A 26,593-nucleotide genomic window follows, 5' to 3' on the forward strand; every position below is an offset into this window, starting at 1 on the left:
GAGCATGCTCCATAGACACGCTGGGACTTTCACAGTATGTTTTCATCCTGGTATTTCTCTGCAGCAGGAAGTGGCTTTTTTGGTTTAATTCACCATCACTGAGCAACTATGTAGATGTAAAGGGCTCATTCTAAAGTATTGAAAACATAACAATTATTATTTTCATGGCATTATACGCTAATTAAAATGAATTAAAACATACTTATGAATATTATATTTCATTCCTGCCAATATTTCTGCCAATGGATTCCCTTAAATCTTATACACTGCTACTGAGAGTATTTTCCATTAAAAGACTGTAATTAAACATGAAGGGAATTCCTACACAGCCACATCTGCTGTGTCTGGTGCATTGATGAGGAGACTGTAAACTCTCTTCTATTAATAGAGACACTGATGTAACCTCATTACCTCTCACGCAGCGGAGGGAGGAGCGGCTCAGCCAGTATCAGGCGACGGCTGTCGTAACATCAACACGCGCACAGGATAGGTCCTGAACTCCTACTACCACTTCCCTGTCTTGTGATGCGTTCATGTACACCTCGGAAATTTTACTTTCAAAAGAAAAAAGTTGGAGTTACAACAGAAAAGATTTCACAATCATCGATACTGGACTTTACTCCAGTCAAGTGAGCATTGACCATACAAGACTAATCACGTTATCTACCACAGAAAATATCAAAGATAAAAACAAAAAAAAGGCTTAAAAATAAAAATAAATATATTTTCAAATAAATTAGCACACAATTGACCCAAAGACTAGGCCTTGAAGGCTGCTCTGGTTTGTAACACAGCATCAGACATCAGCTTTGATAATCTTAGGTAATCATTTCATTCATTTATCATGCACAAATGTCAAACATTCACTGACTCCAGCTTCTCAAATGTTAGGATTTGCTGCTTCTCTGTTTTCTGTCACTGTAAAGTAAATACCTTTGGGTTGTGGACAAGGCTGATCCTATCAGCTGCTCTGGGGTTTAATGTGTGCCACATGCTTTGTGATATTTTGACTAATTTAATCTTGAGGGCCTGTGTTGAGGATTTATTTGAGTATTTCCTTGTATTGCTAACGACTCAATTGCATTTCTGAGTAAATATTGTATTTTTTTTTTAAAAATCACATTTATTTAATATAGTTAAATAACTATACTATGCTAACACTCTACAGATTAAGAATTTATATAAAAATCCTGTAAAAAGTTTATAAATCATGATGCATTTTCATAAATAAGATGATTTTATCTGGGTTTGTATTTTCTTTGAACTGTCTCTTATTTGTGTTTTTATTGTCTGATTGCAGGTGGTCTCTCCTGTTTTTTAAACTTACACATTCTCTCTTTGTTCAAACACTTCACACAGATATCACACTGTATATCCTCATTGTCAGATAATCTTGCCCCCACTAATGATGTACAAATTCCTAAAGCTACTACAAGCTTCAGTTTTAGGCAAATCAATTACTCATCAACAAAAACGGAACTGTTTCTTCACATCGTCAGGGCTAGACTGCCGGCTCAGTGGTTTAAGCTCTGTTCTCACGGTCGGCTTCCCTATGAGATTACAAGATTGTGTGTTTGATCCCTGCTTCTGGCGAGACGGCTTGCTGTACAGAGACACGCAGCTGGCTCCAATCAGCTGACTGAAAAACTTCAGTCTGTCTCTCTCTTTCTCCAACACACACAGGGTTGCTTAAGTCACTTTTGTGGTATTTACATAGACTTAGATGAATTTCCTGAAGACTTATTCTAACCCTAACCATAACCATAACCACGACTTGCCTAAACTTAACCCTCACTTTAACCACTGACCAAGAAATGAGCGTTTTACCAATTGGGCTCACAGCTTTTGCCCTCAGTTGCACAAGCTGTCCCCAGTCAAGTGGGCTCATGTCTGGTTATGTCTGAAAGTGACTTATCATACCTAGAAAGTCACACTAAATATTGGCATGTACACATAAAACCTCAGCTGAGAGCAATTACATGTATTATTCTTCAAGAGATGCACATTCTTAATCTATTGTCTCTTATTTTATTTTCTGTGCTATACCATTCTTATTATTAATAAACTCCTCAACAGTATACAAATGATCTAAAAGTATCTCTTCATTGATGAGCTACCACATTAACATGCTTCTTTAACCAAATGGATACGTTCACAATTTTAAACTCTATCTAAAACAGCAGTCAGGTGCCAAAATGAACACTGAATAAGGTTTTCCTCACTGTAATCATTCCTCCTGCTTATCCTGCCCCTTCAATTGTGCTTTCAATGTAAGTGATGGGGGCCAAAATCCACAGTATGTCCACAAAGTGTGTTTAAAAGTTTATCTGAAGGTTATATGAGGCTTCAGCAGTCTGAGTTAGGTACATCAAGTGGATAACTACCACATTTACATTGCCTTTAGTATGAAAATTGGAAGTATAATAACAAAAAGAGGGACTTAGAAACATATCTATTTGATTTTGACTCATTCCTCAGAGGAAGGCATGTGGATTTTGACCTCCATCAAGTTATAAGTGCATTATTAAATGACATTTGAATGGCCGGCATGAACAGGAGGAATGATAATATCATGAAAAAAAAACTTTCAGTGTTCATTTAGGCACCTGACTTGAAAAACTGTGCACCTGTCCTGTAAGTAAAATGTTGCATGAAAGGACTTAACTTGTATTTACATTGTGGTGTTTTGCTAAATTAGTCTTAATCCCTTTTAGATTCTCGCTCTCCGCCCACTTAACGGACTCAGGTTTCGTATTCGCTTTTTCCTAGCTGTACTTGAAGGCAGCACTAATCACAGTGGTAGACGGGCGCTTCTCTGTCCGCTGCTCACCGGTAATGTCCCATCTCAGCACCGGACGGCATTATGAGCGGAAGAAATCCTGCAGTGCTGTTTTTTGAGAAGTTGAAAGGGTGAGAGGCTCTTCACGTGTGTGGTGGTGTTAGATTAGTCATAGCCTTTTAGCTTGAGTGTTAAAAAAAAACAAAAAACCTATAGAGTAGGCTATATTTTACCTTTTAGTGTTAATAGTTTATCGGAGAGTCCCCGGAGTTTTTGGTAGCACAATGACTTTGTTTTAATTTTTTGCCGGAATAGCGAGACATGTACGGCAGATAGGCTGCGTCTCGTCTCGTCCAAAATCAGCCGGCACAGTCAGGACCGGACATTTTTCACAAAGACAGAGAACAGGAGAGGAGGACGCAACATGTTTGAAGCCTCAGGAGTGCCACTCATCCTCCTAGACATTACCTGTCTTCTCCTAGGTATGTAGCCTGAATCTGACCTATCCCCCCCACCTCCCTTGTTTATTTGTTTTTATTAGGAATTGCAACTTATTAGAATTAAACTTCAAATAAAATAAATAAATAAAAACTCATGCACTACTATTTTGGTGAAGGCACTTCTTCTTTTTGTTTAATATGTAGCTGTTTAAATAAATGATTTACACAAATGTCATAAATACCAATAGGAGAGCTTGGGGTTTTAGGGAAGCAGGCAGGAAGATGGAAAAAAAAAGGCGACAAAGTCCCACCCTGTGTGTGTGTTTTTTTTCCAAGCAAACCTGTATTTTTAGCTCTCTGTTTGGAAAGTAATCATAGCATATATACATGCTGCAGGGCTGTGTGACATTTAATGGGCAGTCACACAACATTTTTAAAGCTCAAAGTTGTAAATATTCAGGAATGTACTGTACTGGATACTCGGATAGTTTCAGTCAGATAGCAGCTATAAACACACAGAGCTCCAGTAATCTTTTCCTGTGATTAATCTGCTCTGTCATTTTGCTTAGTCAGTATCTTGTGGTTGGCTCCCCTCAGATGGCTGAACACTAATCATCTCCTCTGGTGTTATAGGGTCTGGCAGCAACAGCCAAACTGGATAATGTAATCTCTTTTTCCCTTAAAATCATTGTCTCATTTTTGTCTTAGTGTTTTATGTGATGCTGCTTTCTTGGCCAGGATAAATCTGACTGAGGTTCTTTCATTGTAAATTAAAGTTATATACTTTTAACAGTGTTCATCTGTGACCTGTACTAATATATATTACACTGATTGTCTGTTTCAGCTTTCAATATTATTTACAGTTTATGTAAAACATGAATGTCTCTGACTTTTCATCCCCTTATTAGCCTCATTCTTACTTTTTGTGAGCAATTTTTCCTTTTATGTTCCCTTCTCATTTGATGGGGTCAGAGGGAATTACTGTAGCAACAAATGTGATAACTGTTAGATCTTTAAAATATGTCATAAAAAATCTTAAATATCAGCAAATATCAACACATACAGAGTGTTAAATGCCAGTACTCACCTATCCTCTATAACACATACCTATAATAACTAGGGCTGTAACTATTATTTCTGTCATGGTTTAATGCATTGATTATTTTCCTGATACATCATTAAAGAAAATGTTGAAAAATGTTGATGACTGTGTCCTGATCAACAGTCCACAACACAAAAATATTAAGTTTAGTGTCATAGAGGACTAAAGAAACCAGAAAGTATTAACATTTAGAAGGGGGAACCAGATAATTTTAGCATTTATTTCTTAAAAAGTGACTTAAAATGATTAATTGATTCATCTGCCTCCTGTATAACCTACTTGCAGAGAAGTTAAAAAATCAGAATAACAATTTTTATTGTGGATTATTTAAAACCATGATATTTCACCTTTAGCTCTGCTCCTATCTATGTTGGGGGGTTAATGTTGGTCCTGCTTTTTAGGTGGAAGAATGTTTCACTGTAGTTAAAGTAGATACAATTTTGATGGATTAACAGTATCATCAATCAGCACCAGTCCACTGATGTCACTCACACAATCACTTTTAGTTTATCCGGAATTTCAAATGACGTCAATCGGCTCTGTTGTAATTTTATACAAACATGCTTAAACAAAAGTCTGTGATTGTGCAACGAATCATTAAGAATCAATACCAGTCATATTTCAGTTTAACCAGTCATCTGTCCAGTTTTGCAATAATCTGGAAATTTTCAGATAAAACAAAGAGGACAATAAATAATGTATAACCAAATCAAGTCAAGTCATGTTTTTTGTGTTTAGGTGATTCTTGTACAGCTGGTGCATCAGATGAGTCTCCTCAAGCTCATCATACAATCATTGTTCTATATTTAAAGTCAACTCATGATTCGAGTGCCAGCAAGATTGTATTTCCGCTAACGACATCCGAGCTGTCTTAACACAACGTTCTTTTCAGTTATTATGTAACATTAGAGAAGTGCACATCCCCTGCAGCCAAATGACAAGAACCACTTTTTTAAAAACTTTCAAGAGAGGAAACACGTGTGATCGCAACATGTTACCTTTCCTTTGACTAAATTGTAAAATTACAAGCATTGATGTTGATTAGTGGCTCATCAAACTCAATTTTTAAAGCTGCTTGTTAAAGGGATACTCCATGTTTTTTTTAAACCCAGATCCTATTTTCCCATAATTTTGGACCTAAGCGACTAGTGTGTGACTAGTACAGGGGCTGCAATGTAATCCTTTGGGGCAATTGAGCCTGTTAAAGTATATCCACTAAAATGCCTAAAATTATTGCCACTGACAGACTCAGATTGTTGTAATAAGTGACTGACAATGAAAGTGAATACAAGAACTACAGAGAAGACACCTGTAGCAGCATTATGGTTAACTTTTTAGTTTTCTTACAGTTTACTGTAATAAAAGTCAGCCTTGTACATGTGAAAAAAACACTTTTCATGGATGAATATGTGGGTGACACATTCTGTAATTCCCCACAGTTACATGTTCATCATATTTATTTTACCAGGCAGAGCTGAACTTTGGTCTGGTCAGGCTGTGAATCCATTTATAGTAGTTACAAAGCTGTGATTACTCCATCTGTGGACACTATTAGATTTTCCAAGTGTGGTAGCAACAGCTCTTACTCTGCATAATAAGTTTTCCTCCTCACTCTTCAGCAGAGCAGTGAGTGCAGGAACACCAGCAGTTTCAATGAGGTAACCATTACTGTAAGTTGTCTTTCATGCCAGTAATGTTGCCTCTTAATTTTCCCTCTTTCATTTGTGTACTCCAGTTGGCTGGTTGGTCAGTCACAGTGAAATGACTCATAATCATCCCCATAATAGTCAGATGGGATAGTCCATCATTTTTTCCAGTCTTAGTGGATGGTTTATTTAGCCTTCAAGCTGCACCGGACATCCTCTAGATCCCTATGCAGTTAGCCATAATGCTGATACAGGCAACTTGTTCTTGTGTTTACTTTCACTGTCAGACATTTATAATAACAATCTGAGCCTGTCAGTGGCTCAATTGCCCCCAAGGATTACATTGCAGCACGTTTTGTGGTTGCCAGTTGAAGTAATCTCGTGCAATACTGGACCAATTTCAAAACAAATGTTTGTCCACTGAAGTCACACCCAAAATAAAGGGAAATAAGTTCCTGGTTGAAAAATACTGGAGTTTCCCCTTAACATGATGTGCTTTTTTATGTTTATCGACATAAGCTGAACAGTAACCGTGTGCCTCTCTCTTCTAGTTGGACTCCCGTTTTTTATCCTTACCCCTCAACACAACCCATTCAAACGAGGTTTTTTCTGTAATGATGAGTCCATCAGATACCCTCTCAAAGAGGACACCATATCCTACCAGCTATTGGGAGGAGTCATGATCCCCTTCACACTGATTGTGGTAAGTCATCATTCATCCTCTTTGAATGTTACTGCAGAAGTTTGACTGTTTTGAAGTGTAACTATTTGTTTATTGTGTAATCTCTTACAGATCATCTGTGGCGAGTGCCTTTCAGTCTACTTGTCTCGCATCAAAAACCAATCTTTGGGTACAAAATATGCAGCTTGTATATACAAAGCTGTGGGCAGCTATGTTTTTGGAGCTGCTGCCAGCCAGTCTTTGACAGACATAGCCAAGTACTCTATTGGTCGTCTGCGGCCAAACTTCCTGGCTGTATGCAAACCAGTCTGGGATCGCATCAACTGCAAAGCCGGGGGATACATTGAGAACTTCACCTGCACTGGAGACAAGTTCCTGGTAGATGAGGCCAGGTAATGGCCTGTCAGGCATTATATGATTTAAAGAATCAAATAATGAAATTAAAGAAGGACAGATAATTTAAGATTTATTTACATGACTTTGGGATACATGTTGTGATTATGGAAAAACAGTTAAATTATTAGAAGATACACATACAAAATGACAATTTCTTAGTTTCAGGCAAGCAGTCATTACAGGGATTCTCCACATACTCCATAGAGTTGGAAGAATATTCCCACTTTTAATTCAGAGGGCTGTTTAAGATCCAAAAATACTGGATCCTACGTTTGTCATTATGCAAGCTCAGTAGTGCCTTTTAGTTAAATCAATCAAGCATTCAAATGTATTTGTCACATGTAATCTTATATGGTACAGTCACAGTGAAATGCTAAAGGTCCATGCCTTTGAAGCTCCATGCCCCCAATTTGTTCATTAGACTTCTGGCAAACTGATAACAATTTGACATCAGCAAGGTTTATTTTCCCAGATAAATCTCCTCCAGAACCCCTGCAGAAATTATACAACTGAGTCATTTTCGACCTGTAAACAATGTGATATATAAAATAGAAGGAACTTATAAAGTTATAAAATGATAATAATAAATCATTTCTCATGAAAAGAGCCTTAACTAAGCATATCCTGACTCATTTTCCATTCAGTATCTCTTCTGTTTATCTTTCATAGACTGTCTTTCTACTCTGGCCATTCATCCTTCTCGATGTACTGCATGCTGTTCCTCGTAGTAAGTACATATTTTCTATTTGCATAAACAAATTGTTGCCTAACGATGACTGCTAGAGATACTCAAAACATGCATATTCTAACAATCTCTGTTTCATCTGGTTTTCTGTCTATATCTTGGCCCTTAAAATGTACTTGTTTATTTCATTATTATTCATATCTGAATACAAGACATATTATAAACTACAGAGCTCTGCTCAGCAAAGGCATGAGCAGACAACATATTTAGAGTAAATATTAGTTTGAACAATATAAACAATATGTTCAAGCATGACTCATGTGCCTGTTGATAGTTATTTTCTCCCTCTGACTACAGCTGTACATTCACGCCAGACTGACGTCAGAGTGGGTGAGGCTTCTGCGTCCCACTATCCAGTTCTTCCTTATCTCAACGGCTGTGTATGTGGGTCTGTCCCGGGTGTCTGACTACAAACATCACTGGAGTGACGTCCTTGCTGGCCTCCTTCAGGGGGGTATAGTAGCTGTTTTCACCGTAAGTATCGTCTAATGAGTTATTAAAGTCCAGATGAAAAGGCATGTTGAGATTGTCTAATTTCTACGGAACCCGTAAAGAGACATGGTAAAAAAAAAGAAAAGATTTTGGTTTCTCGTGCTCACCAGAAATGTTTCTGGTGAGCACGAGATACTTTCTGGTGAGCACAAGATACTTTCTGGTGAGCACAAGATACTTTCTGGTGATCACGAGATACTTTTTGGTGAGCACGAGATACTTTCTGGTGAGCACGCAATACTTAAATTAAATTACTTAAAAATTATTTTTATTTTCCCCATGTCCCTTTACAGGCTCTGTAAATCTCTGTATTTTCGAGTGAAACAGCAAGGATGGGTAGGACACAATGTTGGAAGGGATTTGATTTAAACATTAAAAAGTGGGCGTGTTGTAATCAATCTTAGCTCTGTGCTGCTAAAAGTTCAAGATTGATTGATTGGGTGGATGTCATGATATTATTAGTTAATATTACCTTAAAATGAGCACTTTATTTCTACATAGAGAGTGGGTCCTCTTCCTCAGAGGCCACCATGTTGCACCGCCATGTTTCTACAGTAGCCCAGAACTGACAAACCAAACAATGGCTCTAGAGAGGGCCTGTCGCATTTTTTTGCTAGTTTCGCTACCACCGTAGTTTCTCCTACACTCTTGGAAGTGGAGGGGGAGGGGTATTCAATTGGTTGCAATCTTTAAATGTATGCTGTAATTCTTTCACTATTGTATCAAATGCAAATATAACACATATCTTGGTATTTCTTTTACAAACATTTCCCCAAAATCCAACCTGAAATTTTGGGTTTCTTTTGAAACTTTGGGATCTCGACTAGATGTTTAAAACACAGGGGTTGTACCATGTTTGTCTTCACAGCATCATATTCCAGTGACTGACCCATCAGGGTTTCAGATTTAAAGTACTAAATCAACAGAATAACAAATAATTAATTTGTTTGATTGCTCTTTCGCAGGTGTTCTGTGTGTCCAACTTCTTTGAACAGCCAGTTGACCCAGTGGTGTCGCAGGAGGAAGAGGCCTCACACAACAGTTTACAGGAAAACCCTTCCAATGGGAACCACTATGGCAGCACTGACTGAAACTGAGGCTTCATAGCGGATACTATATAAGACTGGCTATTTCTTTGCATTCCTTCAACATGATTTGCTGCCGGAGCCAACACTGCAGCCTACAGGCATTAGCTGCTACTTTTTGTGTGATCAGTAAACTTTGATTGCAGTAAGAAAAGTGCACTACAGAAGGCAGAACTCTACTGAAGTTTTTGCAAAGTTTTAGGTAAATCCAACAGTTTGTTATGAAACGACAGGATAAAAATCCTGGATTTACTTCAGAAAAAGTGGCTCTTTTACAGTGTAAGCTTGTTGGAAATGTGGTTGCTCATTTATATTGGTCGGATGTTGCCGTCATGAATGAATGAAATTCCATTTGCCCTGAACATAATGAGCGTCTGTGTGCTCACTGCAAGCAGGCTTGTAGAGGGCCTGGCACCTGTGATGAAGAAAACCTGGACTGTCCTTAAACTTAAAGTGGAGACTGAGCTCAGAAATAATATATTTTATGTCCATTTATTGCCTTAGTCAGATTGTTGCTGCTGTCTGCTGTTAAATCCCCTTCCTGGTGTAATTTCATGGAAATGTGATTTATTATGAATACAATGCATTGTCTTTCTTGCTTTTTTTACACTTTGTATGAAGCTCTGTTTATGTTTTTGTCCAATGCTCTGTTGTTTAGAGCAGTACTGGTAATAAATTTGACAAACAAGAACTAAATTTTGCTACTTTGTTTAAAAATTAAGGAAATTATTTTTGTGTATATTTTCTGTGAACATTACAAGGCAGATATAACGCAAGATAAAGTAAGGTTGGTCAGTGTTTGAAGAAGTACTCAGATCCTATACTTAAGTAAAAATACAGAAGTATTATCAGCTACATTTTCTTAAAATATAGTACCTGAAAATCAGGTTAGGACTCTATTAAATACATTTATTAAAGAACATTATCAATACTGATGAGTCAGTGCATAAGCAACATTTTATTATTATTTGATCTTCAAGACTTTATAAGAGTCACAGGATAAATTTAAAGGACTGTGAGTTGATAATTTGTAAGAAGAAAGAAGAAACAGTTATGCTTAAGAGTCTTGCTGATGCTTTGGAGTCATTTTCCAGAACTTTATACTCCCAGATTTTTATCTGGAGTTTTATGTATTTAAAACAAAGTTTAGAGGAGTGACAGACATCTTAAATGTGGAGAAATTACTATACTGATTCTATGTAAAGTTTGGGAACTGCTTGTTTAATCTCAAATAATGTCATGTAATTCAGAGGCTTATCTTATTTCAAATGTCACATTTTAATATGTAAAATAATTACAGCTGTCAAATAAATTTACTGGAGTAGAAAGTACAATATTTACCTCTGAAAGTGAAGTGGAAATATAAAGTAAAGTGGCATATAATAGAAACACTAAAGTACAAGTACCTCAAATCTATGTATTAAGCTACTTTCCACCACTGGTGTTGGACACAGTGAAAGCTGTTGATTTCGCACAAAATTAATAGGCTAATAGTAGTAGTGCTGTAGTAGACCTATCTTTTTCCAGACTGTGAAGTAAGGTATGGCATAGAGGGATAGAAATTACAGTGAGAGTGTTATTCAGTAACTAAATCTCTCTGAAATGAAGCCTACAGTATAACAATGGCTTTTCAGCTGTTTTCAAAGTAAACACTAGATTGGGTGGGTCATTCACTCCTTGTATAGTGTATAGATAGACCATTGAAAGCGTGACTGGGTTTTACACCTGGGTTACATATGCAAATATAAGGAAACCTCTGACATCACCGGAAAAACGTGTTCGCCTGTCTGTGTGGTATCGTGGTTATGGGGGTGAAGTGCCAGTCAGCACATTGACAAGCAGACACTTTCTTGTTGTTTCTGATGGGAACAGAGGTCAGCTTGTCTTTACACAGGAAAAAGTTCAGTCAGCAGGCAGGCGCTGATCCTGGGCTGCAAATGGAGAAGAGGATCTGCTAGAGCTGAAATCCTATTATAGTGGCAGAAGGAATAAGGCTGTAAGTTTAGTGACTTAGTGAAAGCAACAAACCACACTCACCAGTGTCGGTCTAAGTGTATTAAAGGATATGTTCACAATTTTTAAAGTCTGTGTTGATAATGCCATAATCGTTCCTCCTGTTCATAATGGCCATTAGAAGATCCCTTCATAATGCACTTAAAATGTAAGTGGTGCAATATAATGTGAAGAATATATTGAAGAAAACCTCTTTCAGGGTTCACATGGGCACCTGACTATAGCGCAATAGTAAGTTAGCTAGCTAAGTTTTGAATTAGCTTTTTGTTAATGCTCTCTGGGTTAGCAGTAAATTGATCACAGAGAAACTCTACTAATACTAAATCTATGACACTTGCAGATAATGCTACAAAGAGAGCAATTACAAAATAGATAAATGATACCTCATTTCCTCTTAAAGTTTCATTTTCCAACTGCCAAACTGAATATTGAGACAATGCCACACAAACCAATGTCTATAATTTTAGGAATGTGTTGATATGAGACACATGGTAAATTCCTTCAGGGAAACTTGTTATCGTCTCTTTACTGACTAAGCTACATTGACCTTATTGAGCAAATTTAATTTAGAAGTAAAACAGGACCCTTTGTGTTCACATTTGAGATACAACAAGCTCCAACATGCAGTGCTATTTAGGGAATATTAGAATTAATGTCTTACAGATGCCTCTGCTAACACTTTTATTTGAGAGTATGCAAGCAAAGCTTAAATGGAACTTGGCATTAATGTAGAAAGAAAGTATCTAAAAATGTTTAAAGACAGGTGAAATTTCCTGGAGAGATTGCATGAAATTATTGAGATTATATGCATCTCGTTTTTAGATAATTAGAAAGCAGTTATTCATGTGACATTATCAGGAATATTTAATGGGCGCTGCATCAGACATGCACACACACACACACACACACACACACACACACACAAAATTGGCCATCTCATCGTGGCATCACTTCTACCTCCCCCACATCTGAAACCTGACCGGTCATGTTGTTTCTACACAGAGCTCCCTCTTGTTGTCATACTGACCTCCACAATAGTCCTTATTGACATCAAGCTCCATTCACTCTCCCGTCACATGTCACACATTATCTTGCCAGGCAGTGACGCCTCTGGAGAAACAAGCAACTCAAAATGCAAAAATAATCACTGCAATGATTATTTGATTTCTCAGGCTACTTTTATTCCTTACACACACTTCTAACTTTTTTGGACTATACTTTTGAATATGAATAATGATCAGGTGATCTTTTTGATGGCATGAAATAAACAAACAAGTAATAACAAAATAATGTAAATGAGGATGCAAACAAGAGGAAGGCAGATGGAATTATCTGATTGAAATGTTATGTCATTTGGTTCCTGTTTGAGAGGAGAGAAAAAGGAGAAGTAGAAAACAGAAATACACCACAAAGGAGAGAAAGTATAATGTGAGAAATGAGGTGTTATTGTGATGATTAAGTGAGGAATTATTCAGTTGCCCCAAACAAAAAAACAAACATGGCCCTCCTCAATATTCCACCCTTTCCTGATATGCTCCCTTGACATTGAGGAAATAGGTCTGAAAGCAAAGGCTACACAAATCTGAAATTTGCATGATCGTACCTGGTGCTGTTTGGAGTCAGAGGAAATATTGTAACTATCAACACTGGCAGCCACTGTTTGTTTGGCTGCAAAGGGTAACACAACTTCAAGTTGCTCTTTTCTGTGCCAAACTAGATTTAAAAAAAGAATCTTTACTCGTCTTCTCTTTTTACCCTCCTTCAATAACATCTACATTACACAGTACTGGGCCAAAGATTTGAGATGTTTAGATTCTTGTCTGTCACACAATACCTTCTGGGAGGCGTCTGATTAGCCTACAATACATTCTGCAGCATGACAACTATCCCAAACATACAGTACAGCCAGAGTCATAAAGAACTATCTTCACCCATAAGGAGACCAAAGAGTCCTGCAACAGATGGTTTGGCCCTCAAAGAGCCCTGATCTCAAGATCTCAGAGTTAGTCTGGGATTACATGAAGAGATTCGTAAATCCACAGAACTGTGACAAGTTCTCCAACATGTTTAGAACAACCGACCTGCCAAGTACCTTGAGACACTGTGTGCATATGGATTTTATTAAGCTTAGGTTTATTGCACTTTGTATGTAGTTAATTGATTAATAAAAGATAGTAATGGCATTGTTTCTGAAAGCATCCTCACTTTACAGCCTTTTTCACAAATGTCTGAAACTTTTGCACAGTACTGTGTATACATAGTATCTGCTTCTATACTATTCATTGTTTGTGGGCCTTATGAGAAACACCTCTGCTGGGAGATACACTATAGTGCTGATGTTGCCACCTACTGGACACTGGCGATATAGGCTGGCCAAAATGTGACCACATCCTGTAGGGTAAGGCTATTGGTTTTTATTGTTAAACAAATCCAACACAAAGAATTCTTATTAGGATCAGTTCATGCTGGTTTTGGTCTTTATGGGAGTAAAAAAAATATGGAAAGTCACCAGACCTATCCTTTAAATGTTGTGCCCAGTCATGCAATTTTCCAATCATCTTTTGTAGTTAAGATGCAAGTGTAAAGGTTGTGATTGTTTTATGGCTTATAAATAATATAGTTTTAACCAGACAGAACAACATAGTAAATATTCTCACTTTTCAAGATTGTGAAGTCTTACAAGACATGACAGGACAATACAGGATGGATTTTAACTGTGACAGTGTCACAAAAATTTATTACCAGTATCAAACATGTCACTCCATCTTTTCAACCACAGGTGAGAAACTAGGCTTGAACTTTACTCCTTAAATACTCTTGAGAACAGACACTTGAGTCAATCCAACACCAGTAATTTGCCCTCTCTTAGATAATGCTTATGAACAATTCATTACAGTACAGTAAACAGCAGGACTCATGACTGTTGTATGTGCATCATAATACATTTGATCAGGTCACTTCTGTAGTTCGATGCATTGAAATGCTCAGCATGACATGAAAATTAAAACACATTTATGCGTTTAAAGAAAAGTGTTTTTATCTCTCATGGGTCATTACTCTTCTGCAACTGATGAAATCTGCTCAGAGGGCACCAACCGAAACACTAGACGTACTGTGGCTAAGCGTACAATCAGAACAATCTTACCGCACAATGGGGTTGTAAAATTTTATTTGGAGAAATCTGTACATGGAGGTTTTGGCCTTCAGTGTGTTCACATATATAAGCATAATGGGGACACAGACAGGTGGCTCACTGAAGATCAAGAGAAGTGCTATCCATTACTCGAAACTGGACAGGAAGGTCAGTACAAGCTGCTTCAGTTTAGCGTCTGATGCCTCTGAGATCTTGCCATCAGCCCTGAAACAGAAAAAAGGTCAAGTCAATTAACAGCCCAGTGTTAACCTGGAGATATCTAATCTTGTGGTCCAATACTTGGAGACATAACCATTCAAAAGATATTGTGGGCTGTGAAATCGATCATACCTGATTGCACTGAGCAGGTCCTGGTGCTGGCTGAGAATGTGCTGCAAGAAAGCCTTCTCGAACCTTGTGATCTTGCTGGGCTCCATTTTGTCCAGGTGACCTCTGACACCAGCATAGATGACTGTCACCTGCTCCTCAATGGCCATGGGAGCTAAAGGAAGGAAGGCAGAATTTAGTGGTCCGATTTTGAAAACATAACACCAACCGAGCATAAAATTACATCATTTTAAGACCTGCCTACTGCTCTTATGAAATCAGAATGAAACATGAAGAAAACACTCACAGTACTGTCCCTGCTTGAGCAGTTCAGTAAGCCTGACACCCCTGTTAAGAAGCTGCTGGGTGGCAGCGTCCAAGTCAGAACCGAACTGGGCAAAGGCAGCGACCTCACGGTACTGAGCCAGCTCCAGTTTCATGGTACCGGCCACCTGCAAGGTAAAAAAAGGTTGATCATCTGAGATTGTAGCTGCAACTACTTGATTAAATGCATTTTTATTATTTTCTCCAGATCAACTCAAAAGAAAAGCGCATACAGATGCTCATCTTCTTAAAAATAATAATCTGACAAGGCTGTTGCGGTGAAGGAATTTCCCCTGTGGTGATTGATAGTGGCTCACCATCATGGTATACTGTATTAACTCTAGTCTCCAAGCCAGATCTTACCTGCTTCATGGCTCTGGTCTGGGCAGCAGAGCCTACTCTGGACACAGACAGACCCACATTGATAGCTGGGCGGATACCCTTGTAGAACAGCTCAGTCTCCAAGAAGATCTACATCAGACAGATGAAGACAGTCAATATAAGAGCTCTGCAACACAGGATGTTTTTATGAATCCAGTCAAGGAACACTTCATGTGATAAAAAACAACTTTGAGGCGAACCTGTCCGTCTGTGATAGAGATGACGTTGGTGGGGATGTAGGCAGACACATCACCGGCCTGGGTCTCGATGACGGGGAGGGCAGTGAGGGAGCCGCCTCCGAAGTTGTCGTTCATCTTGGCAGCTCTCTCCAGCAGACGGGAGTGAAGGTAGAACACATCACCAGGGTAAGCCTCACGACCGGGAGGACGACGCAGCAGCAGGGACATCTGACGGTAGGCAACGGCCTGACAGGAGGAAAAAATAAAAAATAAATTTTAGAATACTGCTCCTATTTGCTCGCTGAGATTCAAGGGAAAAACCCTTGGAGCTCAAGGTATCTTTTTGTGTAACATTTTTAAATTGCAATCATAAACAAAATAACACTTTAAAATTAGTTTCTGGTTTCCCATTACAACTGCAACCTGAGCCCTCACCTGCTTGGACAGATCATCATAGATGATCAGGGCGTGCTTGCCGTTATCTCTGAAGTACTCTCCCATGGAGCAGCCAGAGTATGGGGCGAGGTACTGCAGGGGAGCAGCATCAGAGGCAGTGGCAGAGACCACGATGGTGTACTTCATGGCATCAGCATCAGTCAGCCTCTTCACCAGCTGAGCCACAGTGGACCTCTTCTGTCCGATGGCGACATAGATGCAGTACAGCTTCTTCTTCTCATCAGTTCCCTCATTGAAGCGCTTCTGGTTGATGATTGTGTCAATGGCGATGGCGGTTTTGCTGCAGAATGAACATAGATGATCATATTTGCAAGCTTCTTCAACAATTTTAATTGTGTCTTTACAGTTGCACCTGAGCCTCTGTCTGCAGATTACTCACAGCACATCCAAATCTCTATAAAAAAGGACTTTATTTCAATCTATTTACCCAGTCTGCCTGTCACCAATGATCAGCTCACGCTGGCCTCTGCCAATGGGCACCAGGCTGTCCACAGCCTTGATTCCGGTCTGCATGGGCTCCCTCACAGAGATACGGGGGATGATACCAGGGGCCTTCAGACCCACACGCCTACGGGTGGAAGCGCCCAGAGGACCCTTAGGAAAACAAAAGAAAAATACATTTTAAAGATGACAATCAAATCAAGATGCTGAGAAGTTTTACAAAGGAACTATCAAAACTAATGTTATTTTAATATTGATAAAATCAGTAAAGAGGATGTTATCTTAAACGTTAAAACATTTGCAGAATGTCCATTTGTTATGAGATTTGGTAATATTTCAGGTTCTTCAGGTATCAGATTCTTTCCACACATGTAGATGCTTACTAATTTAGAAACGGCACACTTGTCATTAACAAAGCTTTTTTAAGCCACACCTACCACTTGAGGCAGCTGTTTGAACCTGTTTTTTAATTAAAACAATAAATTGGTTAATCTAAATAAAAATGAAAAAATAAAAAGATATGCTGATAAATAGGAAATAGTATTACTTAAAACAGATATGTTTAAAAATCATCTTTCATAGATCAAACAAAAGGTTTATTTTCCATTTTTTTTATAAACAGAGGATATTATACTGGTGTAAGTGACCTTTCCATCAATGGCATTTCCCAGAGCGTCCACCACACGGCCGAGCAGCTCCTCACCAACAGGAACATCCACAATAGCACCAGTTCTCTTTACAATGTCACCCTCCTTGATCAGCTTGTCGTTACCAAACACCACAACACCAACGTTGTCAGGCTCCAAGTTCAGAGACATGCCCTGAAGAAAAAAAAGTACAACTTGTTAGAATAACTTTGATTTCCACTATAGCTTGGTGTATAAAAAGGTATGACTTAAAGTTGAACTGATGATAACAACAATTTAAGGATATGCTAAACCTTTTAGTTTAGGAAAAAAGGTACAATATGTTCAGTTTTTTCTATGCAAGAGGACAAATGGTAAAGTCTTGCATGCTCTACGCATGAAAGCATTACTTTCATTACATGCTTGTCAGTATTGTATTTTTAAATCTGTAAATTCAGAACTTAAATCAGGAAAATGTATATCATAATAGCTTTTTTTAAATTTAAAGTGTCCTTTCTGACATACTTTCAGCCCAGAAGAGAACTCCACCATCTCTTCTGCCTGGACATTCCTCAGCCCGTACACTCTGGCAATACCGTCACCAATAGACAGCACACGTCCTGTCTCCTCCAGGTCTGCAGCAGTGTCTGCCCCCATGATCTTCTCCTCCAGGATTGAGGACACCTCAGCGGTGCCTGTGAGAGAAGGATTATTAGCCACAATGTAACGCTTTCTGATGTGACATTGAGTCATGTTGAAAATAATACAACTCAAGCTTAATTTTAGTTAAATTACACAATATGAGGACCACAGTCACATCATAACTCTTGAAATTTACCAGGGAGGCTTAACATTTAAAGTCTTAAACTGGGTTTTTTCCGTATAATTTCGGGAGTAAACATGAACACTGCTATTCTGCCTATTTGACAATGACAAGCACTTTAAGAAAAGTATGAATCTATGACCTTCAATCACCTTCGGGTGCTGACCCATAATGTAAAGGAAATCGTTTCTGTGGTAATGTTTTTGACTTTCTTACCTGTCTTCTGCAGACATGGTCTCTGTGTGTGGAGGTGGTTGACCCCAACGCAGGCGGCTGGTAGAGCCTTGGACACCTGGATTCAATGACAGTCGGATTTAAAACACTGTTTTAAACATACGTACATTTAACATGTTGCAGCAGCGATTTAGTGATAAATATGCACTTGAAAAGCCGGATCAGTGTAACGCCGTGCAGCGATGACAACATGCGCTGTCAGGCTTTCTGACCTTCAAAGCGTGGCTGAATGAGCTGTTAGCTACCAACTAGCTTTAGCTTGCGTGCTAACTTTAGCGCTGCCTGCTGCAGGACGAAGACATTTCACAAGGGCAACGTCAAACAACACCAATTACAACAATCCCAATGTTACAAACACGAATAATCGATTAAGACAGTTTAGCTGCATTATTTATTTAAAGATAAGTCGATGCAAAGTTAACTAACTTAGCGGCCTGCGTCGTTAACGTTACCCTTCACGCCCACAAAGTTCACAATGATATTTAATTAATTTAACTTGCTGCAACATCTCTATCAGATTGAGATTGTTTGGATAAAATACTTACAAATCCTGCCCTTCTTGGCAAGGTTCTGGCCAAAGCTGCTGCAACTCTCACGGATAACATTTTCTCGGGTTGCCAATGACCTGTCCTCCACCACTGAGAGAGTGACTGTAATGGCTGAATGAAATCTTCTTCTATTTAAGTGACGCTGCTGTTAACTATACTGTTCTGATATTCAGTGCTGCCACCTGTTGACGTGGAGACGTTAGTGGCAGCGACATTCACCCCCACAACCTTTTGTTGTTTGGTTTAATTAAATAACTTTTTTATTAAGAAAAAAAAAAACTACACATACATAACATGTACAAAAGGGTACACATAGTATAAGTAATACAAATGTCCACTTGTTTTGCTATAGATTAACACTAGTGTTTGCATGAATTGTCCCTTCCAAATTAAATGACTTACTGTTTTATTATGGATAGTTTTGTCCCAGATACTTCCACATATAGCTGAATATGTTTGTTCACTATATTGAGTTGATTGTGGTCCTTAGTTACAACCGTTACATCATCAGCACAGGCCATTGCCATCACAACCAGCCTCTCCTCACTGCTAGTTCTGGTGCCACTTGTCTTTGTGGCAACGGGTTACATCAAGTCTAAAACTTGCATCTGGACTTGGGCTTTTTCTCAACAGAAACACTAACGTAACTAGTCAGAGGTGCCCATTGTCTTTTATGGTTTGCATGCTCTCCTGGCTTGTCTGTAGTAGCAGAAGGAGAGTAGTATATGTGATCCTCTCCATCATTTTTCAGTCACTTTGACCCAGAAACACATTTTGAGTTTTTGGTGTCTGTAAAGAGGAACGTCTCAGCTTTATGGTGATACCAACATAATCTTCATACACCAAATATTTGTTGAGATATGCTTTTCCAATGTTTGACTGGCCCACAGGCCTGTTGGTAGCATCTGTAGACTTATTATTGTTATTAGCTGTGTATTGCACATTAAGACAGCAGATCACCTTGTTTAAGAAGATCATGATTCTTTTTTTTGTTTGACTTTGTTAATGAGCTGGAGAAAGTACACTTCCATTCTAGGATTGTTATGAAAATTGTTTCCTGTACATACATATTATTGAATAAATTCCTGTATTAAAATTACAATTCTTGCTCTTGGTGGTGCTGTGGCGACATGTAACTCCTCCTGTGTGTGTGGGGGGGTATGTCCTTTGGTTTTAGAGAATGCAGCCTTCTCTAAATAAGGGCACAGGGCACATACAAATGGAGTCTAAAACAAGTTAGATCCTTTACCCACATATAGCTTCTGTAATGAGCTGTGGAGAACAAAAATGATCCAGAGAAGAACTGTGATGGACACTCTGTTTCCAATAATTGGGAATGATGGAGTGAGCTCATTCTGGCTTTATGTCCCACAGTGTACGAAAAGAGTTGAGAAAATAATTAAGTACCTCAAAATTGTGCTTAAATACTTCTGTAAATGTACTTAGTTACTTTTCCAGGACTGGAACAGACATAATGGTTGGAACACGGATGTTGTGCAGGGTTGTTAATATTAATACCTGGTGTAAATTTTCCATGTTCTGTTGATGGGACTTCATTTATCAAGCATCTCAGTTTCACTCTGACAAATAGTGTGCAATAAGTTGAACCTCCACTTTTGCCCCTTTCCCACCCAGAAGCTAAAGTTCACTATAGTGAATTGGCAAAAATGAGAAACCTCTGCACCTCCCACCCATGATCACACTCAAATGTGTGCTCAACGAATCAAGCCAGGGTTCCTCCATGTGATGAACAAGAATCTGGGCAAACTCTCTATGCACATTATCATCTCTGTATCATCTGTGACAGTTTTAATTATTTTGGAATCATGCTCCCCTTGCTGTCCATATTGTTGCTCTGCCCCTCAACCTTCCTCTCTTCAGGCCACTCCTCATCTTTTTCATACAATTTGGAATTAATAAATGATAAATGGAAAATAGAGCACAGTTAAGTTTGAGTAACTTTGACCCAGAAACACATTTCCTCTATATGTCAGTAAAGAGGAAAGTCTCAGCTTTATGGCGATACAAACATTATCTTTCACTATGGAACATCTCGTATTACACTTCTGTTCATCAACAGGCCCACATGCTGCCACAAGAGCCAGAGCTGATGAACTGATGAAAATCACAGCAGCATGGGACACCTGAACAGAGTGAAATTTGGTGCAAGAGTAGAACAGAAACTCTTACTTTGTTAACAATAAGAACAATCTTGACAACTGTTTTACCATCTGTCAATTATGATGTTTTTCAACACGCTTATAGACTTCAATATCACTGTTTTGCCCTTGCCCAACACCCAGATGTCCAAAATCAAACAATGAAAATAAGGTTTAAAAAAATAATTAATTTGAAAACTTTTAACGTACCTGAATAAAGTAATGCTCAAATAGTTGCTAAGGAAATGGACAGGGACAACAAAGCACATATCTGATATGGAGGAGATGTAAAGCTTTTAAAGAACAATCAGTAAATATTGATTGGACGGATAATTGTAAATTTATTGTATGTCCTTTCCAAATATGTTGAACAGAAAACAAATTTCAGTCAGTTTAATAAGAAACAACAAAATGCACAAAATAGACACCATTTAATCACATTATCTTAGTATGGAACAGTAAGACACTAAAGACTATATAGTGCATATACTCACCACATTAGGCTTCTTTAGACCTAACATCAGGTAGATTTCGAAGCCACCATTAGGTGGCATCATTGATCAATGTACCTTCTGTTGGTAATGTACTGTACATTACTGATGACCATAGACTGCTGATGACACAAGATCGTGCACATTCCTCATTTCAATGCTGGTGGCAGACTGTTCCTCTGATATTTCACCCTTAAATAGGCACTAGGCAATATGCATGCAATTTTCTTGTAATGAATGTTTATTCTCATTAAAATTAATACTTTATTCTTGTAATATTACGACTTTATTCTTGAAATCTTGCAATCTTACAATCAAATCTTTTCCCCTCTCAGTGTGGCGCTAATATTTCTCCTCATACAGAAGAGGATTAGGGCCAAAATTTGAATAATTCACACATTTTTCACATTTTTTCACATGCAGCCCTAATTATCTTTCATAATGGAGCTTCACATCAGTTAACCATACATTTCACATTAGCAAATCATGTTTTATTGTTTTTCTTTTAAAACAGGTAAAGACATCAGATAAATCATGACGATATGATGAGGGCAATAGCTGAGAGACAGGACACATGGAATAGAAACAAGGTCACACACTTATCTTGCTGAACAGTAAACAACACTGAGACAGAGACTGACAAAAAGAAAATTAAAATTAATAGAAAATAAATAACTAAATTGTTAAATACAGCACATCGAGAAAATACTTCACTGGCAGAGGTTATTAAGTGTCACATGTCACAGGTCAGGATGGTTCAGTTCATTATTTTAATATTAATGGAATAATGTCGACAGCACAAACTCAGCAGAGTAAAGAAGGGCTCTTCAGGTTAATGTCAGAGGGGTGTAAAGCAATAAAACACTTACTCCAATGAAGTTGAGCTGTCTCCCATTAAAGTTAACTCTAAAATACAAGAGTGAACTAAAAAATGTATTCAAAACTTCAGGCTAGTATCACAGAATTGTTATTTACTTGCAATAAAACTGAGAAACAATTAACAAATTACAGCAGAATATAATTAAGGAAATCAATAAATGCTCCTTTTTAGAGAGATCAGTAATTTTTTAAAGCTACAAACTCAGGAGGTTATTCATAAAATCTACATCTATCTAAATAATCATGTTAGCAAAATAATATTGTTTACAAGATTGTTTGCATAAGTGATTTAAAGATTCTGTACCAGATTTAAAGAATGTATCTCATTCTCTATTATCATGTTGTTATCATGTTCTTCTGTCGTTCTTTCTGTTATCTAGTTCTCATTATCTCATTCTCTGTTATCATGTTATCATCATGTTTTTCTGTCATTCTTTTTGTTATCTAGTTCTCATTATCTCATTCTCTATTATCTTGTTCTTGATATCTTGTTCTCTGTTGTTCTTGTGTTGTTGCCTCTGTCATCTTGTCAGTTGTGACCATGTTGCCATCACAAACTCAACCTCCTGTTGTTGTTTCTACTCCTCCGGTTCGTGGGTTCCGTACCCAAGTCGGTCCGCAGAAGGAAAATGAGCCCAGAAGGTTCTAGCTAGATCCTCGATATGTTCATATCCGGCGTGTTTCCTCAGCTCCTCCACCCAGCCGAAGAAGTCGTCAGAGGTCATGGCCCAATTTGGGATGTTGCGCTTCTGTCTTCCTCCTGAGAAGGAAACAAAGTGGATTTCTGCTTTAAAATGAACATCTTCATACTACTTTTTATGATCACTGATAATGATCCTTGGCCATCGACCTAAATTACCCCTTTACTTCTCCTGTTGCACATTTTCAACATATCTCAGGCAAACATGTCAGCGTTTGTGTCTGTAGTATTTTGAGATATTTATAGTCTCACCTTCACTTGTGTCAATGCCGCCCTCCTCTGCACCTGAAACACACAGAAGAAGCTTAGGGAGAGCTGAACTATGTTGCAATATATTCTTATGGCTCTTATTTGGCTATTTCTGTCAGAAACCTGCTGGTGAGAGAGTCAGTGATTTGGAAATAACACAATGCTCAAAGGAAACACAAGAGTGCGAGAATAGTCGAGGTTTGTCGTCATCTTCAGCGCGAATCCTCAGAAAATATCGTCAATGTGAGAAATGTTTGTCTTCAGAATATGGTCATTTTCCCTCTGTTTTGTCTCTCTGGCCTTATTCAGCCTGTGAGACATATATCAGGGGTTTAAATCTGTGTTTCTTCCTCAGGATGCTTTAAATGTTTTAAAATAAAACTGTATCATTAAATAATTACCTAAATAAGGAGGGCCTCCTTATTTATTCAAAAAAGTGTTTATCATCATCATTTCCATTTAGTATAATAATCATGACCCTTATTTAACAACCTAAATTACAATTTTCCAAATGCTAGTATTCGTCCAACCAAAATAGATAATATGTTGAGTATGATATAATTATATATATTTAACCAGAAGACAAAAAAATGTGTCATCATTACAGTTTGTCTTGATGTAGCTTCATAAAGTGTTACAGGTGTAACACTGTTAAGATTTATACTGTTTTAAAGATGCAGTGAAACTTTGCCTCACACAGGTCAGAAGGAAGCATTAATACTGTATTTCAATATGAATTCCAATAAAACAGAAGTAAATATGTTTGAACTCATCCATATTGAACTATTGGAGTTTATTTGTGTCTTACCTGCAGGCAGCAGCAGCAAGAGGACAGACAGCAGGATGAAGACACTCAGCAGGTGACGAATCATCATGTTTCAGCTCAACTGCAGAATCAAACACGACAACATTTTCAGAGGATTTTTAACTCTGTAAGCTCTTAAAACGTGTGATCATTTCTCTTCACCACTGAGGCAGTCTTTTTGGTAATGTTACATCACTATAAAACTGATGGGTTTCATTGAAAGGAAAACACTTTGTAAACATTGATTTGAAAATGTTAAGGACTCTAAAATTAGACAGGTTTATTTCTAATTATCATTTCTTAACAAATGGAAAGTCTTGTTTGGTGAAATTTGGAGAAAGATTTTGTTTTTCCCAACCTGCTCGTTCAGCTTGACATTTTAATTAGAAAGTTTGGATCAAGTTTGACAGCAGGAGTATAATGTTTTATTCATCTTTTAAATTAAAAGACAAAAATCTCAGTTTTTAGCTGAAAAGTAAACTAGAGAACTGTACCTGGATCTGTAGATGTGACGGGTTTTCCTCTGTGCTTGCAGCTCTGTGTGCAGTCTGTGTTTGGATGTTGAGCTTTGAGGCTTTTAGTTTCTTCTTTGTTTCGTCTCTCAGCTCCTCGTCACATACCTGATCTGACCTATGATCTCCGACCTGCTGATTCTCACAGCAGAAGAAGACAAACAGACGTCTGTATTCACTCTGTCTGCAGAGAGTTAACCCACATATGTGTTTCACTGTTTTCTTCCTAGAGTTTATAAAAAGCATGTTTCTTATATGTTTCCAAATATAACTGAATGTATGAACGTACATATTAATGTAAAAAAATAACTTAAATTCACTTTTCATTCAAAGTACAGTTATGTGAAGATTGTAGAAATGAGAAACCCACCCTGCACTAAACTATGTGTGTTGCATGCAGATGTACAGGGTGGACAGCTGGAAGACCCACATGCAGGCACTACAGACTGGCAGGTTATATGAGAAGAGCTTTTAATGAGGAATCCAAAACACAGGCTTACACTCCAACAATGGAGCAAGGCAGGTGGACAAGTCAAAAATCAGGCTGAGGGTCTAAACCACAAGATCAGGCAGGAACTAATACAGGAACAGGTGGGATCTAGATCGCAGTATTGCCCAGAATAAAGGAGTCCATGGAAGCAACAAACTGGGAATGGATGACTGAGACCGATATATAAATACTGCTGAGCTGATTTTTTACTGGATTAATCAAACCCTTCCAAAAAACTTTTTATTCAAAGTTGGGTGAACAAATTTCTTTTTAAAAAAAAAATTTGAGCAAACCCAAAATTTCAAGTTTACTAATAAGCAGTGCAATCCACTGAAAGTTTTAAGTTGAGAAAACTTGTAATATTGGTTTGGGCATCTGCTGAGGTAACTAAGGCACAGGTAGATTTGGGACTTGGGAGTAGTGATGTCATGTCACATTACCAAAAAACATGTACATCATGACAGCATGGGCTCTGCAGCACTCTGTCAAGATCAGTCAATGTTACCTAAAAGTTAAACAATTGTCTAGGAATTAGATAACTTTTAGCAGGACAAGTTGACTCAACCAAGTTCATGAGCCACCTTTAATGTATACTTACTGAAAGTTTCTGAAATCTACAATGTACCGCATCTATGTGTTTATGTGTGGTCCGTGTATCTTTTGGTCATTCAATTGTCTTTTCAAGAACAATTTGATTTTCGTTTTAGAATATAAAAGATTCAATTGAAATACAAACTGTTTTTCTTCTTTGTGTTCCAAAAGAATTTAAAAATGGTTTGATTGTCTGTTCATATTTAGATTAATAAAACAAATAAAATCACTGGCAAACAGAAACAAAAAATGACCTGTTTTCTCATATTGTGAGACCGGATGTCATCATCAAGGCAAGAGCGCCATAAAGATAACAAGCAGTTTAACACTAACTAACAGAGCGTCATTGTATCTATCAAAGAGAAAGGCTGCAGGTGACGCCAAATCATGTACACACAAAACAAAACATGCTTCCCGACCCAACAGATCCCCACTGACTCACTACAGCTGAAAAAGCAGGTGAGATAAACCAAATAAAAACCTTCCTGGATGCAAAAATCTTTCCAGACAGCTGGCTGATGATGAGGGGATGCCCAGAAACAGAGTGATGCATCCCTCAGTCTCACATTAGCTCGAGTTTGTCTCTGGGGTTCCAGCCCTGGCCAGAGAGCATCATTTACAGCGTACACTCAAGTCAGCAGGAGACTTGGAACGATAAATGTACATATTTTACTGTAGCAACAAACCTCAACAAACCAGCAGGGCACCTGCACCAGACCCTAGGAGCTGCACTGTAATAAACACATTCAATTTTACCAGATAGATCTGAATAAAAGATTTCCTTCATGCAGAAAACACGACATTTTCCTGTTTGCCTAAACTGCTTTTTAACAATATTCCTGTAATTACAAGTAGATACATCCAT

The 26,593-nt window shown here is 38.0% G+C and overlaps 3 protein-coding genes across 3 annotated transcripts; 1 reads left to right on the forward strand and 2 right to left on the reverse strand.

Annotated features, from left to right (window-relative positions):
- The first annotated feature begins 2,794 nt into the window (after positions 1-2,794).
- LOC128365105 (phospholipid phosphatase 1-like) lies at positions 2,795-10,057 on the forward strand. Its single transcript, XM_053325739.1, has 7 exons — positions 2,795-2,910; positions 3,095-3,261; positions 6,519-6,670; positions 6,761-7,041; positions 7,715-7,772; positions 8,088-8,264; positions 9,248-10,057. The coding sequence occupies exons 1-7, from the start codon at positions 2,864-2,866 to the stop codon at positions 9,371-9,373; spliced, it is 1,008 nt and encodes a 335-aa protein (XP_053181714.1). The 5' UTR covers positions 2,795-2,863; the 3' UTR covers positions 9,374-10,057.
- Positions 10,058-14,532: 4,475 nt separating this feature from the next.
- Positions 14,533-18,966, reverse strand: LOC128365100 (ATP synthase subunit alpha, mitochondrial-like). Its single transcript, XM_053325735.1, has 11 exons — positions 18,850-18,966; positions 18,287-18,362; positions 17,773-17,942; positions 17,269-17,442; positions 16,608-16,774; positions 16,160-16,460; positions 15,746-15,970; positions 15,528-15,635; positions 15,148-15,292; positions 14,865-15,015; positions 14,533-14,738 (listed from the first exon to the last, which is right to left on the reverse strand). Exons 1-11 carry the CDS (start codon positions 18,907-18,909, stop codon positions 14,660-14,662), a joined length of 1,656 nt encoding a protein of 551 aa, XP_053181710.1. The 5' UTR covers positions 18,910-18,966; the 3' UTR covers positions 14,533-14,659.
- A 3,993-nt stretch (positions 18,967-22,959) lies between these two features.
- On the reverse strand, positions 22,960-24,205 carry otos2 (otospiralin 2). The gene is made up of 3 exons (XM_053325524.1): positions 24,139-24,205; positions 23,334-23,366; positions 22,960-23,141 (listed from the first exon to the last, which is right to left on the reverse strand). Exons 1-3 carry the CDS (start codon positions 24,203-24,205, stop codon positions 22,960-22,962), a joined length of 282 nt encoding a protein of 93 aa, XP_053181499.1.
- Positions 24,206-26,593: the final 2,388 nt, after the last annotated feature.

The sequence above is a fragment of the Scomber japonicus genome, chromosome 9, assembly GCF_027409825.1.
Source record: "Scomber japonicus isolate fScoJap1 chromosome 9, fScoJap1.pri, whole genome shotgun sequence".
In the NCBI taxonomy this organism is placed as follows: domain Eukaryota; kingdom Metazoa; phylum Chordata; class Actinopteri; order Scombriformes; family Scombridae; genus Scomber; species Scomber japonicus.

Bases quoted from the DNA above. Each gene is read 5' to 3' on its own strand.
- LOC128365105 (XM_053325739.1), top strand. From the start codon at position 2,864: ATGAGCGGAAGAAATCCTGCAGTGCTGTTTTTTGAGAAGTTGAAAGG. The intron at 3,262-6,518 runs GTATGTAGCCTG...TCTCTCTTCTAG, and splicing joins CATTACCTGTCTTCTCCTAG to TTGGACTCCCGTTTTTTATC. The intron at 7,042-7,714 runs GTAATGGCCTGT...TATCTTTCATAG, and splicing joins TTCCTGGTAGATGAGGCCAG to ACTGTCTTTCTACTCTGGCC.
- LOC128365100 (XM_053325735.1), bottom strand. From the start codon at position 18,909: ATGTTATCCGTGAGAGTTGCAGCAGCTTTGGCCAGAACCTTGCCAAGA. The intron at 15,971-16,159 runs GTGAGGGCTCAG...TCCTCCTGTCAG, and splicing joins ATGATGATCTGTCCAAGCAG to GCCGTTGCCTACCGTCAGAT. The intron at 15,293-15,527 runs GTAAGATCTGGC...TTTACCTTGCAG, and splicing joins AGACCAGAGCCATGAAGCAG to GTGGCCGGTACCATGAAACT.
- otos2 (XM_053325524.1), bottom strand. From the start codon at position 24,205: ATGATGATTCGTCACCTGCTGAGTGTCTTCATCCTGCTGTCTGTCCTC. The intron at 23,367-24,138 runs GTAAGACACAAA...TGTGTGTTTCAG, and splicing joins CTTGCTGCTGCTGCCTGCAG to GTGCAGAGGAGGGCGGCATT. The intron at 23,142-23,333 runs GTGAGACTATAA...TTTCCTTCTCAG, and splicing joins CGGCATTGACACAAGTGAAG to GAGGAAGACAGAAGCGCAAC.